We start from the raw sequence: 15,193 nt of genomic DNA, 5'->3' as shown, positions 1-15,193 counted from the left end.
ACGCGCTTCACTCAGGTGCTCTCTCACAAACTTATTCTCTGCGCTCCTGTCAAGTTCCTCTCTCTCTCTCCCAACCTCTTTCTGTGCGCGCTCAACTCGATGCACACGCTCGCTCAACTTACAACAGCATAACAAGTGTGCCACAAAATCAACCAATCAGAAAATTAAAGGTCAATTTTGATTGGCTGTTGGTCTCCAACCACGACGCAGCACAAAGACGACGAAAACTTGATTTTATGGATGGATGTCTACTCTAGAGACCATCAAACATGACAGAATCAAATGGTGAAAACGGCAACAATATGCCACAACGTCAGGTGAGTTAGTAATTTATAGTTTTATGATGTTACGATTTTCAATGCATGTTTTGTAAAAAGTGAAGTTTGCTAGCTAGCTGAATATATAGTTATAACTTAAGGTAATAACCTACCGGCTAGCGTTAATGATAGCAAACATTGCTAACTCTTGTAGAATATTACTTGTAACTTATTTATTGTAATTTTAATGATTTAGGGTCAAGGTGCAGTTGAGTCAGCAGCCAGAAATTTGGTGTCCGTGCTGCTTAACAGTATGGCCACAAACTCAAACAGTATGGCCACAAACTCAAACTGTCCAACACGGCCGTCAGAGACAGAGCTCCCTGTCCCTAGAAATGTGCCTGTAACAGTGCAGCAAGAAATGACAAGGTTTGTTATTCACCTACAGTACTGTAGATATGCTTATATTCAATTTTCAAATCATGAGGAATTCCCACATGTTAAATGCAATTTGGTAACGTCCAGTTGATTTAAATACTTGGATGTCTACTGTATATATAAAAATAGGACATGACCTTGATTTCTAGGCCAATTGCTTTGTAAAAATAAGCTATTTAGAATATTAGCTTGATTGTTATATTTACTGTATATATAATATACTAATATAAAGATATAATGTAATCCACAGATCTTTTCCAGGATATTTCAAATCAAACTTCAGTCGTGGTAAAAAGAGGTGTTTGACTGCCACCAAGCAACTTGTAAAAACAAGCAAAACAACTGCTCTCAATTTTTATCTTCTTCCCAAAAATACATCCCACACACCGTTGCCAACTGAGGAGCTTGAACTCATCCAGGCGGGTATGGGAAGACAAACAGTGTCTCTTCCAGAAGATGGTGACCACACAGAGGTACATATCCCAGTCCAGCTTTTTGGCTTGAATGAAATATAGTTATTGTAAGTTTTGTCACTGTCTAAGATTTGTCTGTGGGTATCTTTATTTTAATTTTACTTTCTCGTTAACCAAGATTTCAAAGCAGCTGACTAAAACATTTGCAAAAATGGAGGGTCTTTGTGGGGGATGGCTCTTGTATAAGGCAACAGGTTTGTTTTGTTGAATTGTCATATTTAATGTTAATCAAATGTCAATTTTTGATTTATTTTTGGTGTATGTAAACCCTTATGGTGTATTAAATTATTGCTGCAAGCATTAGAGATGTTCTCAGACAAAATGTGATTTTTTTTGTCTTCAACAAAGCAAATAATTTTAAGACATTTCTCTCTCTCTCTCTCTCTCTCTCTCTCTCTCTCTCTCTCTCTCTCTCTCTAAATAAAGGTGGCAGTGGTCGGCGAAAGCTGACTGTCATTCCACCAGAAGCAGAGGGGTATTCTGTCAAAGCTCTGCGAACTGCATCAGCAGGGGGCAAAGCAACTTTTTACATCGTACCACTCCAGGAGACATTAGACACCTCTCCTTTGCCTCCTGACTCAGAGCATTTTTCAAAAATGCCAAAGAAGACATGCTACCAGTGTAATGAGGCGATGCCTTTGCATATGCTTGCAGTACACATTAAGACATGCAAGGGAAAACTCACCTCCGATGACACTGATGAAGAGGTGAAAGCAAGTTTGTTTGTCTGATGTAAATGAAAATAAAAATATTATGAATACTTTAATTCAAATACTGTTTTATAAATCTGCAGTCCTCTGAAGAGGTATGGATTGTGGAGAACAAGTGCAAGGTAAGGCCATAACTAAAATCTCTTTAATTGCACCAGTAATCTTTGTTTCAGTTGCTTGTAACATGGAGCGACTTTCTTTCAAATTCCAGGTGGTTTGTCCAATTTGCACCAAAGAATTCCCAGACGATGAGATCACATTCCATGCTAGCCTTTGTGGAGAAAGGTAATCTGCTTTGTTCATCTCTGTATAATACTTAATTTTTTTTTTTAAGGTTAAAGTCTATGTATACATATGCAGGTGTTTGAAACTGCGTTTGTTTTCATGTGCAGCTTTGAATCTGTAGTGACTTCTGAAGCATGTAGCAGTGGCCCAAGTACCCATGCTCAAACTCCAGTATGTAAATTAAAAAAGGTATGTTTTATTTACATGCCTTTCGTGTGAGTTTATATCAAATACAGAAATATTTATTTACACATTCCATGTTTTCATGTTTTTTAACCATCTTATCTAGACATCACATACTATCAAATTATTTAACACAGCACATGGTGCAGTAATTGATAATCACACATAATTTAATTCTTTTCCAAACACTGTTCTGCACACTGCTGGATGGAACTATGAAATGGCAATAATGTATACACGTTGTTTTTGAAAATTTGCGACTATTTTATATGTTCTCTGTCCTCTTTAAGCACGGAAGATATATTGGACTTCCTTGAACATCAAGTTGACACCACAACAGAATTTAAGTTGTGTGTGGACAGAGAAGACCTTCCAGACAGGGGCATTCTGCAGTGGAAAAGAAAGAAAGCTGCATCTCCTGCCAGTACTCTGAAGGTGGTGTTTATAGGAAAGGCAGGTATTGATACAGGAGCCCTTAGGAAAGAGTTTTTATCTGGTAAGTTGGTCATTTAATTGTTGTTTTAATATGAAACAAAACCAATCAGTCAGCTAAAACTGGGTATTGCTGTTTTGTCTAAGATATGGTTTCAGGTATTGAAAACAGATTCTTTGAAGGAGCTGGAAACCAGGGTAAAAATCCCAAGTACTCATTGACAGACCTTGATAACGAGAACTTCAGGTTTGTACATACTTTTTATCACATTACTGCATGTACTGGATGTAAGGATTTTATAACTGAGATGTTTTCTACCTTGCACACAGAACTATTGGTGAAATAATGGCAGTCAGCCTGGCACAAGGTGGCCCACCTCCTGCTTTTTTGAGAGGGTGGTGCTACAGCTTCCTCTGCACAGGAGAAGTGGACTTAAATTCTCTGTCTAAGGAAGATGTGGCCGATCTAGAATCCTGTCAACTCATCAGCAGGGTGAGCACTCTGTTAAAGTGTTTTCTGATATAAATTAGATAAAGATTAGGTTTTTTGTCATTTATTTTATTCGCTGCTTTTTTAAAAAAAAATACTTATTTTCTTTTTTCTCAGGTTGAAGATTCTGCAGATGCTCAATCTCTGATGTTGAACACTGATGAAATTATAAGCTGCGGAAACACGAGCCAGATCAACCTGGACAGCAAAGAAAGTATCATTCGGTAAGAGTTTTAAAAGAATATTACATTTCAAAATATTTTTCATTTAAATTGTAAACATTTCAAACCATTTTTTTTTCTCTAAAGAGCAATTGTCCTACATTCAACTACAAGGCTGATTCCAATGCTGCAGAAAATTCGAAAGGGCTTGGAACTGTATGGCCTGGTGGACCAGATGGCTACAAACCCTGAAGCTTGCCGCTCCCTGTTTGTTCCTGGGAACATTATTAAGGTATCAATTTTAAATGCCACTTAATTCTTTTTTACATTTGCCTAGTAATATATTGGATATATATATTTTCATTTTGTATGACCTTTACACGACTATATTTCAACCAAATGTACATTCATTATATTTAACCAAATATGCATTCACTGTTTCTTTATAGCCTGATGCTGATTTCATAATGACGAGTGTCCAGCCCAATTTCAGTGAAAAGGGGACTTCTAAGGAGAGAACTGAGAGGAAGATTATCAACTTTCTGCAAGATTTCTTGCAGGAGGTTGAAATTTCAGGTACTATATACTTTATAGTATGCATACACAACTACACATAACAATTTAAATGTACTGAGCACATTCTTGAATAATTTATTTTATGTGTAAATTTTAATAGCTTCTCATGTTATTTGAAATATAAAATAATCACAGATGGGGAGACAGAGAGGGCAGCTGGTGTCGCAGAGCCTGTTGCAGTGCCACACGTGCTCCAGTGGATGACAGGGCAGGCCCACATCCCTATCCTCCCTGATGAAAAGAGACGTTTTAAAATAACATGCAACTTTGACCATAACTGCAGGGAGCGACTAGGAGATCACTCAGTTTGCTACCCAATTGTGAGTGCATGCACTCAGACTGTGACTTTTCCAGTACAGCATCTTAGCACTTACATTGACTTTAGAAAAATCATGAGTGAAGCAGTAAAATATGGTGGTGGATTCCACAGAATTTAAAACAACGAGATCTACTCAAATCAAAGCCATAACTAAGCAATCATTGTTTATTGATTTTGATTAGAATATTGTACATTCAGAGGTGGCAAAAGTAAAAAGTACTCCTCTAGGTGCTGCTTAGTTTACAAGTTTTGGGAACTTATTCAGACAAAAAACTGGTAAAAATAGTTAATAAATCAGTGATCTATGATATTAATACAAATTGTAAACCAATTATTGTGGTAAATATGTAGAAGTAAACTACCATTACCTGTTAATTTGGGTTTTATTTAGGGACTTCCCAAAATGGGTGAACTCTGCACTTTTACTTTTCTCACCTCTAGTTGTATAACATCTTTAGTATTTCTTTTTTTAGAGCTAGATAGAACTTGTAACAGCTGTTGCTACTGTTAGTTATACATCCCAAAGGGTGCCTCTCCTTAAGTGCCTTTTTTTCCTGGTTCATTGGTAAACATAATGGGATGTTTTTGCCAAGTGCAATATTGTAACCAGCTAAGAAGTTCAGGTTTAAATGTCATTGTTGGTTGGATACTATGTGCAAGTATCGTGTGTACAAGTCACGACCATGTGACTGAGAATGTTCCATAGGTTCAAGAGTTCTCCGAAGTTCTTCCAGGGCTTCATCATCTAGTGGGCACAAAATTTCAGGAACCACAACCGTTGGCATCTCCTTGGAGCATTGCACTCTCCCATTCAATGCCTGGATCTTAAAGTTCCTACAAAGCCAGAAAACAATTCAAATAAATTAAGATTTTGAACCTTCAGGTGTTTTGTGTTTATTTAAAATAATTATATATTTTGGGGGGGAAAAATACAAAAAAGGTGCAAATGTTCATTGAAAACATTAAATTTAGAAATTAAAAACTGCTGGTAATTAAACAGATGGTTATGCCAAAGATTTTATATATTTCTCAGTGTATTTAAAGGCCTATATTTGACCACAGCAGTTACAAAAAAATGTTTTTTTGGCAAATATGCTCTAAAGTCCAATTGACATGTCTGTCTGCCCAATTTTTGCAACCTAACTTATATATATATGAACTGTCCTTTTAATATTTGTGTACCTCAAGACTCTCCCCTTCGTATAGATCTTGTTGATGTCCCATATACCACAGCTGTTCAGGACTGAGACCTCCCTCTGTCCGTAGAGGATGATTATTCCATCCTCCAGTGAAGGTCTCAAGGTCTGCTCTGAGTCGAGGGACAAATATGTAGTGGGCACCAAAAAGATGAACCTCATCAGAGATATCAAGCAGACCGTCTTCCTCGAGAGAGTGTAGAACATCATGGTACTTGCTAGTGACTGCAACCCAGACATCCCGCCAAAGTCGCTCTATTCTAGAATTACATTTTAATTGGTTGACTTGAATTTATAAAGCAATGTGTACTTTAAACAAATAAACTGCTTACCTCTGATTGTGGACACTCTTTCCCGAGATAAAGCTGGCTCTTCATGTTCCCCGTGTGGTGAACATAAAGTGTGCAATGTCCACGTTCTCAACACCCTGATCCCCCCTTACTCTAAGATAAAAAACAAATGTAAATGACATTCAGCAAGGTTTACTTTTACTTTAGAATATGAAGTTATAATTTCTGGTATACAATAAGTTAATAAAAAATTCTGAAATATGAAAAACTGCAGATTTGTGTTTTCTCATGGCAAAAATACCTTGATGGTAAGCCATAAAGCTGGGTTGATCTCAGGAAGATTGAGAATGCAGTTGATGCTTTGTTATTTGTTGCAGCATCCAAGTACAAGATCTAATAAAACAACATGAAAAATGTTAATCTTCTTGCAGCTATAAAGTTCCATCCTAATAGCTGGCCTTGAGCTCTTAGTTTTGTTTAGTGAACATTATACGGACTTTGGTACTTAAATTATTATGTGTTCAAATATTTAAAAAAATAACTTTGTTACCTTGCATCTTAGAATACTACATATATTGCACATGTACTGTTGCAACTTACTCTTGCATGTCTATAAATTTTGTTTGAAGTATTCAAACAGACTCACTAATACTGCACATATGTAAATTAAAAATACATAATGTATTCTATAAATCAAGCTTCATTTAAATGTTAGCCTTGGTAAGAAAGGAAAGCAGAAGAAAAGGACTACTACCTAGAATGCAATTTGAGAAAAAGTAGTGCTTCAACATGAAATTCTATAACGGCAAGAAATATGTAAGGTTAATGTTTAAGCATTGTGGTTTCTGAGCACTCTGAATACTGTCAGTTGATGATAAAATTATGATCAACCATAAATACACTCTAGCTGAAGATAAAATATACACTAATTGTTCGAACCTACAATAATAATGAATGTTATGTCTTATAGGGATAGTTCACCCAAAAATGAAAATTCTGTCATCATTTACTAACCCTCATGTTGTTACAAACCTGTTTGAATTTCTTTGTTCTGATAAACACAAAGGAAGATATTTTGAGGAATGTTTGTAACCAAACCGTTCGTGGACGCCATTGACTTCCATAGTATTCTTTTTTCCTACTATTGAAGTGAATGGGGTCCATGAACGGTTTGGTTACAAACATTTCTCAAAATATCTCCCTTTGTGTTCATCAGAACGAAGAAATTCATACGGGTTTGAAACAACATGAGGGTGAGTAAATTATGAAAGAAATATCATTTTTGGGTGAACTATCCCTTTAAGCAGCTGATTACAATTTGATCAAGTTTAATGTTATATACCCCATAATCACAATTTGTGTCAGGAGGCTTTAATCTGTACACCGTCTATCCTTAGACAGTCAATTTGAAAAGGGATTAGTAACAATTTATGGTAAGGGTACATCAACTATCATGGCTTCACGCAAAAAGAAAATGTATTTGTTGTATTTCAACTTTGAATAATATGAAAAAATGAACAGTATCTCATGCACGCCTTAATGAAAAACAATATTAAAATGCAACAAATGATGTTGGAGTTATAAATGATGTTCATCTGTAATTCTGATGTTATTTATCAGTGTTACAGATGCACTGTTCATGACTTTCTTGAATAGCCACAATCATGCTGTAATAAAAAAGTAATGCTATATTAATTATGATTACAACACTTGGAATTCATCAATGTGCACTCTGTGACTGGTCAGTTTTTTGCCTGTTCTTAACAGCAGACCTACCTATGAAGAAGATATGATTATTAATAACTCAGAAATTAAGCCATGCATGAGATACTGATAATTTTTGTACTTTACGGTTAGTTCATGAATTAATTCATTATGTTTTATGCACACAAAGTATTGATTAATTATTGTAAACCCCCCCAAAGAAAAAAGAAAAACCCCTTCATCCAATATGTATTTTTTGGTCCATTTTGAAATAAAAAAAATCTATTAGGCTGATAACATTAACAATAAAAAAAAAAACAAGAACACATAAAGTACCTTCCTTGAGTAGCCGTCCACTCCTCCAAAGATCACAATGTTGTATCTGTTCAAGAGGGAAAAAAGTTACAGTATACAAACAGCTTTTAGATATGGGATTGACATGCCTCCTACACCACAACATTTGGTGTTTAAATAATTAGATCAACATTATATTTTAATCTACCTGATCAGTTTGTGATTTGTGTCAATGTGGACCAATGACAGAGGGCCTCGCACAGAATAACTTCTTCGCACAACACAACCTAGTTCTGTGAGTCGTAAGAAGATCCCTGCAGCATCAACCCGATGCATGGAGGCCATCATTCTCCACCACTGAATGCGGTGACCCATTGACACCAAATGGCCTTGAACCATTCTATAACCAGCATTTGGCATCTGACTTTTTATAGCTGAAATGATGTTGTCAAGCTCTTGGTCAGTCACTGTGCTGTATGATCCTCTTACAGATAAGCCAAATTCTTTCATTCTTCTGTAAATTGTTCTCCTTGAAACACACAACAATTTTGCAATGCAGGAGACTGGCAGATGTGTGTCCAGCAAATTCTTTAGTTTTTCTTTCTCTATTACAATTTTGGGGTGACCAGAACCTGGACCAACCTCTGTTTCCTGTTCAACAATGGGCATAGATCTGGCATTCATTTCCCTTTTGATAACATCATAGAGGTTTTGTAGTGCTTCTGTAATGTTTGATACACTGCCTATCTGCCCAGAGAACGATTCAAATAGAATAAGCTCATGGCTGTCAGAAACTCCAAATAATCCAAATTTAGTGGTACTTGGTTTATGGCAGATTGCAGTCTGGTAAGAAGTCTCTCCATCAACTGCTGTCTCAGCAAGTCCTGTTAGACAGAAAGTGCTCAGATTAGCAAAGAAGAGGGATTAGTAGTTAGCATATATTTTTGAGAATAAACTACCGGTACATGACTGAGATACAGTAAGATAACATGTAGTAGATAAAAGTAATAATTGTATCCCTTACAGCATCCTAGCCATAGCCAGATAGGAATCTGTATTTAAACTTTAGAATAAAATGTAGAACATGCTGTCTAAAAACATGTTTTTTAGATTATAACAAAATTTCTCAGATGATAGTTTACTTTGGCTATGTATGTGTAGATTATCAGCATGGTTGTGGACTTTTACTTCAATGCCAAATATGCAATTAAAGACAAGGGAAAACCTATATGACTTTTATTTCAGTTTATTCTAAGACAACATACCAATGTAACATAAGAAAATAAAATATTTTTTATGAAGTAGACATAAATTTATACAGTAGCATATAAAGCATTTTCAAATCTGGAAAACTTAAGTGAAATGTCCACCTAGTGAAAACTTTCTTTCCATTAAAGGCCATGATAATAAAGATGAACTTTTACTGGAGACCTGAGGTGTTGTGAGACTCGTGAAGTGTAATGTGTTTGACTGCGCATTTGCATGGTAGTACTGTATATATACATGTTTCTTTTAAAATGAATTACTATTTTAATTCTGCTAATAATGCAAAATGTCACTAAATGTAACTATTAACATATCTATTCATGCTCATATAATGGAATACATGTACTTTGTATGTTAATTGCATAACTCTCATACATCCTCCCTAAGTCTCAACAAGACCAATTTCAATGTAACATCTGAAATGTCTGGCAGCAACGTGCATTCTAGGTAAGGTTATAGTTTAAATAACGTTTACATCATTATGAAGAACAAAGTTAAGACTTTATTGTTCTCTTAGTTTGCCAATTAAAGTTATCCTGGGAGTTAGCCTACTGCTTTTTTATATAAATTGGTTAACGTCAGCAACGAAATGTAGTTTGCACAAGAATGCAGACAAACAAAATAAAGGTAATAAACACAGTACCTATAACAAAATATTACAAACTACTCACATGTGGCCGTGGTGGGACATTTAGGGGTTGCTGTTCTGATGACATTGTCTGCAGCTGTGCTTTGAAAAGGATAAGTCAAGCTAACTTTAGTCACAATATGAGATATAATATTGTAAGTTAAACAACACAACAGCATTATAATACATAAAAACTATCAAGGCACTTTTAAGTTAATAATAAAAAAAAAACTTACCAAAATGTGTTTTAATCCATTAGTCTCGCTGTTATTTTTAGATTTGTTTCAGTAAGCTTCCGGGATGCTGTAGTTCTACCAGACGGGCTTTGGCATGGGCTTTGGTTCTACTAGCGATTTGGTTGGAGACCAACAGCCAATCAAAATTGACCTGTAATTTTCTGATTGGTTGATTTTGTGGCACACTTGTTATGCTGTTGTAAGTTGAGCGAGCGTGTGCATCGAGTTGAGCGCGCATAGAAAGAGGTTGGGAGAGAGAGAGAGGAACTTGACAGGAGCGCAGAGAATAAGTTTGTGAGAGAGCACCTGAGTGAAGCGCGTGAGACGGGTTATTACTGCACGTAAATATATGGATAATAGCAAACAAGCAAATACATTTATTGAGCACGGAATCGTTTTTTATTTGCTCAAACTATTTTTTTTTTTTGCGATTGTTAATTTCTGTTCAAAATATAATATAATGTGCTTGCAAAATATAGTTCCCTTTCAGTCGGTCACTACGACATCACGTCGTGACCGACGAATTGGGAACTCGCTTAGAGGGACCAATCTGCTTCGAATACTACTAAAACGCCAATGAACTTGGCATTGAGATATTTGCATAATGCTGGCGCCGCCCCGCCAGGTGCGTATATAAGCAGCAGGTGCAAATATGGAAATTAGCTTTTTATCGCTTCGAAAGCCGGCAGTATCTGCTACTGAGAAGCTACTTTCTGCTCTGGTGGGAAACGATTGCTGAAGTTGGTTGGACTAGCAGTACCACAGCGGACGCCGCAGTTTTTCCACTACTCTGCATCTTTTTTGTTTTGAGTTTTAGTGAGTGCGTTGCTGATCCCTGTGCGCATCATCAACTGAGCATCTAGAGTGAATTTCCCTAAAAGAGTGATACGAGAGAGCTCTGTGTCTTGTTAAAGACAGCCACTCTCTCGTATATCCGGAGATCAGCGTCCTTTTCAGGATGGCTTTTCGTCCGTGTGTTCTTGGATGCGGCAAGTACATGGGTCCAAAGGACGGTCACGAGCGCTGTCTGTCATGCTTGGGCATCGAGCATGCGGAGGCTGCGTTCGCTGGGGGTGCATGTTCTCACTGCGAGGAGATGTCCCTTTTGGATTTACGCAGGCGGTTGTCGTTTCTACGGGAACGGCGTCCGCGTCCGGTGAGTGCTGACCGCCGCCACGGAGCGGCCGTGAAGCTCTCTAAGGACGATTTGCGTCTAACTGTGCTGAGCCGGTCGGGGGATTCGTCCTCCGGCTCTCAGCCTTCCCGTCCTCAGCCGGTAGAAGTGCCTATGGAGACTACAGCATCGTGTTCTACGAGCGCTGTAGAATCCATTGTGCCTCCCTCTGGACCCGCTTCGACCGCAACACCCGAGGGTGGGGCCCCTCTTTCCGAAGCTGACTCCGACGTTCTTCCTCCCTCTGGTCGGGTCGTGACGCCGGAGTTTGACCCGGAGATGGTGGCCGTGCTCGCTCGAGCGGCGGAGACCGTAGGGTTAGAGTGGGTTAACCCCCCTCAGCCCGAGCCGTCCCGCCTGGATGATTGGTTCTTCGGAGCTGCCCGGGCTTCACAGCCCTCTCCACCAGTACCTTTCTTCCCCGAGGTGCACGAGGAGCTGTCACGGACTTGGAAGTCGCCGTACTCTACCCGGTTACGGCCGATTCAGCCCTCCCCCCTCACCTCCCTCACCAACGGAGCCGCTAAGGGTTACACGGGGATCCCTCCTGTGGAGCGAGGGGTCGCGATGCAGCTGTGTCCGGCCACCGCTGCCTCTTGGAAGGACCGCCCAACCCTTCCCTCTCGGGCTTGTAGACAGTCGTCCGGTTTAACGGGCGCTGCCCATCAGGCTTGTGGAGAGGCGGCTTCGGCTCTGCATGCAATGGCTTTGCTGCAGGTCCATCAAGCGAAGGCCTTACGGGATCTGCACGAGGGAGGAGACGACTCACCCGTCCTCTCGGAGCTCCGGGCTGCCACTGATCTGGCTCTCCGCGCTACGAATGTAACGGCGCAGGCGATTGGTCGTGCGATGTCTACTCTCGTGGTCCAAGAACGCCACCTATGGTTATGTCTGGCTGACATGACGGAAGCGGACAAGAACAAGTTCCTGGACGCTCCAGTGTCACAGACTGGCCTATTCGGCGAGTCGGTGGAGTCTTTAGCTCAGCAATTCACCGCCGCTCAGAGGCAGACTGAAGCGATCTCCAAGATCATGCCCCGGCGCAAGAGGCCTGCCTCTCGTCCACCAGCACCGGCTGCCCAGTCTGCTCCTCGCCGAGGGCGCCCTGCGGCGGCTGCCTCCGCCCCCCCCCAGGAAGTCATCCAGACAACGGAGGGGGAACAGCCGTCGACAGCCCGCCCCGCCCGCTCGACCCGCTTCCCGTGGTGGCAAACGGGGATCTAAGCGGCCCTGAGACGGGCGACCTGGAATTGGATGGGATCACTCTTCGGGAGACGGTGAACGCACCGCTCCCTCCCCCGGAGGAGGGCCGGGTGGAGAATCTTTGGTTTCGTTTTGTTTCTGTTCCGCCGGCTTCTCAGCCGGCACCCACAAAACCACAAAAAGAGTGCATTCCTATTCCTTCTCCAGGTCTTCAGAGGATCGAGAGAGCCGTGAGCGGGCATTCATCTGCTCATCCTCCCTCTCCTCCATCGCCAGCGGGTGTCCTGAGGAGTCCGAGCTCTCCACTGCGGAGACTGGACCACCAGCACCCTCAGCGGTCTCAGGTCAGTGTCACAACACACACACACACTGTAGTTGCGTGCGCTCTTACGGCGCGCGCACCGGCAGTCTCACCTGTTCCGCTCGTCTGCCCCACCGCGAGCTCTCCGGTTGTGCCGTTAATTCCCCTCGCACGGTCTCTGGAAGCTTGGCTTCAGCTTACCAGCCCGTCTCGATGGGTATTACGCACGATCCGCCTCGGCTACGAAATTCAATTCAACCGGCACACACCCAAATTCTCGGGCATTCGTTTCACCACAGTGATAGCGTCCGATGCACATGTACTGCGTGCAGAATTAGGTGTCCTCCTGGCGAAGGACGCGATCGAGCCGGTCCCTCCAGCCGAGATGAGCTCGGGGTTTTACAGCCCGTATTTCATAGTTCCAAAGAAGGGCGGTGGGTTATGACCGATCTTGGATCTGCGCGTTCTGAACCGATCTCTCCAAAAACGGTCCTTCAGGATGTTAACTCCGAAACTGATATTTCAGTCCATACGTCCCCAAGATTGGTTTGCAGCAATAGATCTGAAAGACGCGTACTTTCATGTGTCCATTCTCCCTCGCCACAGGCCGTTTCTGCGCTTTGCGTTCGAGGGGCGGGCATACCAATACAAAGTACTACCATTCGGGCTGTCTCTCTCTCCCCGTGTATTCACGAAAGTAGTGGAAGCGGCGTTAAAGCCCCTGAGAGAGAGCGGTGTTCGCATTTTGGCTTACCTCGACAATTGGCTTATAATAGCGCATTCTCGGCGGACGCTTTGCGAGCACAGAGACTTAACGCTTCGGCATCTCGCCCGTTTGGGTCTTCGGGTCAACTGGGAAAAGAGCAAACTTTGCCCCACGCAGAGGATCTCTTTTCTCGGGATGGAACTGGACTCGATCGATTTATCGGCACGTTTAATAGAAGCGTGCGTCCAATCAATTCTGACTTGCCTCGGTTCTTTCCGAGGGAAGAACGCGGTCCCTCTGAAACAATTTCAGAAGCTCCTGGGACATATGGCAGCAGCCGCGGCCGTGACACCGCTTGGGCTGCTCCATATGAGACCGCTTCAGCGTTGGCTTCACGATCGAGTCCCGAGGAGAGCGTGGCGCGCCGGCATTCACCGTGTAACCATTACACCTGCGGGTCGTCTAACATTCACCCCGTGGTCAGACCCTGCGTTTCTGAGAGCAGGGGTTTCCATGAAGCAGATTTACTGGCATGCTGTTGTACACACAGATGCATCCAACACGGGGTGGGGAGCCACGTACAACGGGATTGCAGCTTCGGGGGTGTGGACAGCACCCCAGCTGCACTGGCATATCAATTGCCGCGAGTTGTGGGCTGTATATCTGGGACTCGTACGCTTCACTACGGAGCTGCGAGGGAAGGATGTACTAGTACGCACCGACAACACTGCGACCGTTGCGTATATCAACCGTCAAGGCGGTTTGCGCTCTCGTCACATGTCGCATCTCGCCCGTCATCTCCTCCTTTGGAGTCAGAAGCATCTGAGGTCCCTTCGTGCCATTCACATTCCGTGTTCGCTCAATACAGCGGCAGACGCGCTTTCCCGAGCTGCGCGCCCCGGAGAATGGCGACTCCACCCCCAGACGGTCCAGCTAATTTGGAAGAAGTTCGGTCGTGCGCAGATAGATCTATTTGCGTCACCGGACAATACCCACTGTCGCCTGTTTTATTCACTAACCGAGGGCAGCCTCGGCGTGGATGCGCTGACACACAGCTGGCCGCGGGGGATGCGCAAATACGCGTTTCCACCAGTGAGTTTAATCGCACAGACACTGTGCAAAGTCAGGCAGGACGAGGAGAGCCTTCTACTGGTCGCACCTTACTGGACGACCAGGAATTGGTTTCCAGAACTGATGCTCCTCGCGACAGCCCCTCCCTGGCGGATTCTCCTGAGGAAGGATCTTCTTTCTCAAGGAGGGGGCACATTATGGCACCCGCGCCCCGACCTGTGGGATCTCCACGTATGGTCGTTGAGCGCACGCAAGGTTTAGGTGATTTATCGCAAGCGGTATCTAACACCATCGCCGCGGCTCGAGCTCCATCCACAAGACGGGCTTACGCGCTTAAATGGAACCTTTTCGTCGATTGGTGTTCCTCGCAACGCGAGGACCCCCGAGAATGCCCCATTAATATCGTGCTTTTATACCTTCAACACCGGTTAGATGGTAGGCTGTCACCCTCCACCATTAAAGTTGATATCGCTGCTATTTCTGCTCATCACTCACTTATTAACGGCAGATCAGTCGGCCAGCACGACTTAGTTATTAGATTTTTAAGGGGCGCTCGTAGGCTAAACCCCTCGCGCCCTCCCTCTATTCCTCCCTGGGACCTGTCCATGGTGCTGAAACCCGTTCGAGCCTTTGCAGTCTGTGAGTCTGAAGTTTTTATCAATGAAAACTCTGACCCTGCTCGCATTGGCCTCTGTTAAGAGGGTAGGTGACCTTCATGCATTCTCCATCGACGATTCGTGCCTTCAGTTTGGTTCTGATGTCTCGAGCATAACACTCAGACCCAGACCAGGCTACGTGCC

General features: G+C 42.3%; 2 protein-coding genes across 3 annotated transcripts; one reads left to right on the top strand and one right to left on the bottom strand.

Annotated features, from left to right (window-relative positions):
* The first annotated feature begins 269 nt into the window (after window positions 1-269).
* On the top strand, window positions 270-4,443 carry LOC135776199 (G2/M phase-specific E3 ubiquitin-protein ligase-like). Its single transcript, XM_065286739.2, has 12 exons — window positions 270-317; window positions 514-686; window positions 946-1,168; window positions 1,962-2,000; window positions 2,090-2,163; window positions 2,637-2,842; window positions 2,926-3,025; window positions 3,109-3,271; window positions 3,386-3,492; window positions 3,577-3,721; window positions 3,879-4,005; window positions 4,141-4,443. Exons 1-12 carry the CDS (start codon window positions 270-272, stop codon window positions 4,440-4,442), a joined length of 1,707 nt encoding a protein of 568 aa, XP_065142811.2. The 3' UTR covers window position 4,443.
* Window positions 4,444-5,023: 580 nt separating this feature from the next.
* On the bottom strand, window positions 5,024-10,492 carry LOC135776783 (uncharacterized). 2 transcript variants are annotated; one of them, XM_065287701.2, is made up of 7 exons: window positions 9,746-10,492; window positions 8,017-8,692; window positions 7,851-7,896; window positions 6,112-6,203; window positions 5,853-5,963; window positions 5,507-5,775; window positions 5,024-5,158 (listed from the first exon to the last, which is right to left on the bottom strand). In XM_065287701.2, the coding sequence occupies exons 2-5, from the start codon at window positions 8,490-8,492 to the stop codon at window positions 5,894-5,896; spliced, it is 684 nt and encodes a 227-aa protein (XP_065143773.1). In that variant the 5' UTR covers window positions 8,493-8,692; window positions 9,746-10,492; the 3' UTR covers window positions 5,024-5,158; window positions 5,507-5,775; window positions 5,853-5,893. The 2 variants fall into 2 exon arrangements, with proteins under 2 accessions (XP_065143773.1, XP_065143768.1); XM_065287696.2 differs by having other exon boundaries at window positions 5,507-5,780; window positions 9,746-10,488.
* Window positions 10,493-15,193: the final 4,701 nt, after the last annotated feature.

Source organism: Paramisgurnus dabryanus, chromosome 18 (genome assembly GCF_030506205.2).
Source record: "Paramisgurnus dabryanus chromosome 18, PD_genome_1.1, whole genome shotgun sequence".
In the NCBI taxonomy this organism is placed as follows: Eukaryota; Metazoa; Chordata; class Actinopteri; order Cypriniformes; family Cobitidae; genus Paramisgurnus; species Paramisgurnus dabryanus.
Note: the sequence above shows the minus strand (reverse complement) of the source record. Positions and strands in the feature narration are given on the sequence as shown.

Coding starts and splice junctions, on each gene's coding strand:
- LOC135776783 (XM_065287701.2), bottom strand. CDS start 8,492: ATGAATGCCAGATCTATGCCCATTGTTGAACAGGAAACAGAGGTTGGT. Junction 6,204..7,850: donor TGGACGGCTACTCAAGGAAG/GTACTTTATGTG, acceptor TTGTTTTATTAG/ATCTTGTACTTGGATGCTGC. Junction 5,964..6,111: donor CTTTATGGCTTACCATCAAG/GTATTTTTGCCA, acceptor TTTTTATCTTAG/AGTAAGGGGGGATCAGGGTG.
- LOC135776199 (XM_065286739.2), top strand. CDS start 270: ATGACAGAATCAAATGGTGAAAACGGCAACAATATGCCACAACGTCAG. Junction 3,026..3,108: donor CTTGATAACGAGAACTTCAG/GTTTGTACATAC, acceptor CCTTGCACACAG/AACTATTGGTGAAATAATGG. Junction 3,493..3,576: donor AGCAAAGAAAGTATCATTCG/GTAAGAGTTTTA, acceptor TTTTCTCTAAAG/AGCAATTGTCCTACATTCAA.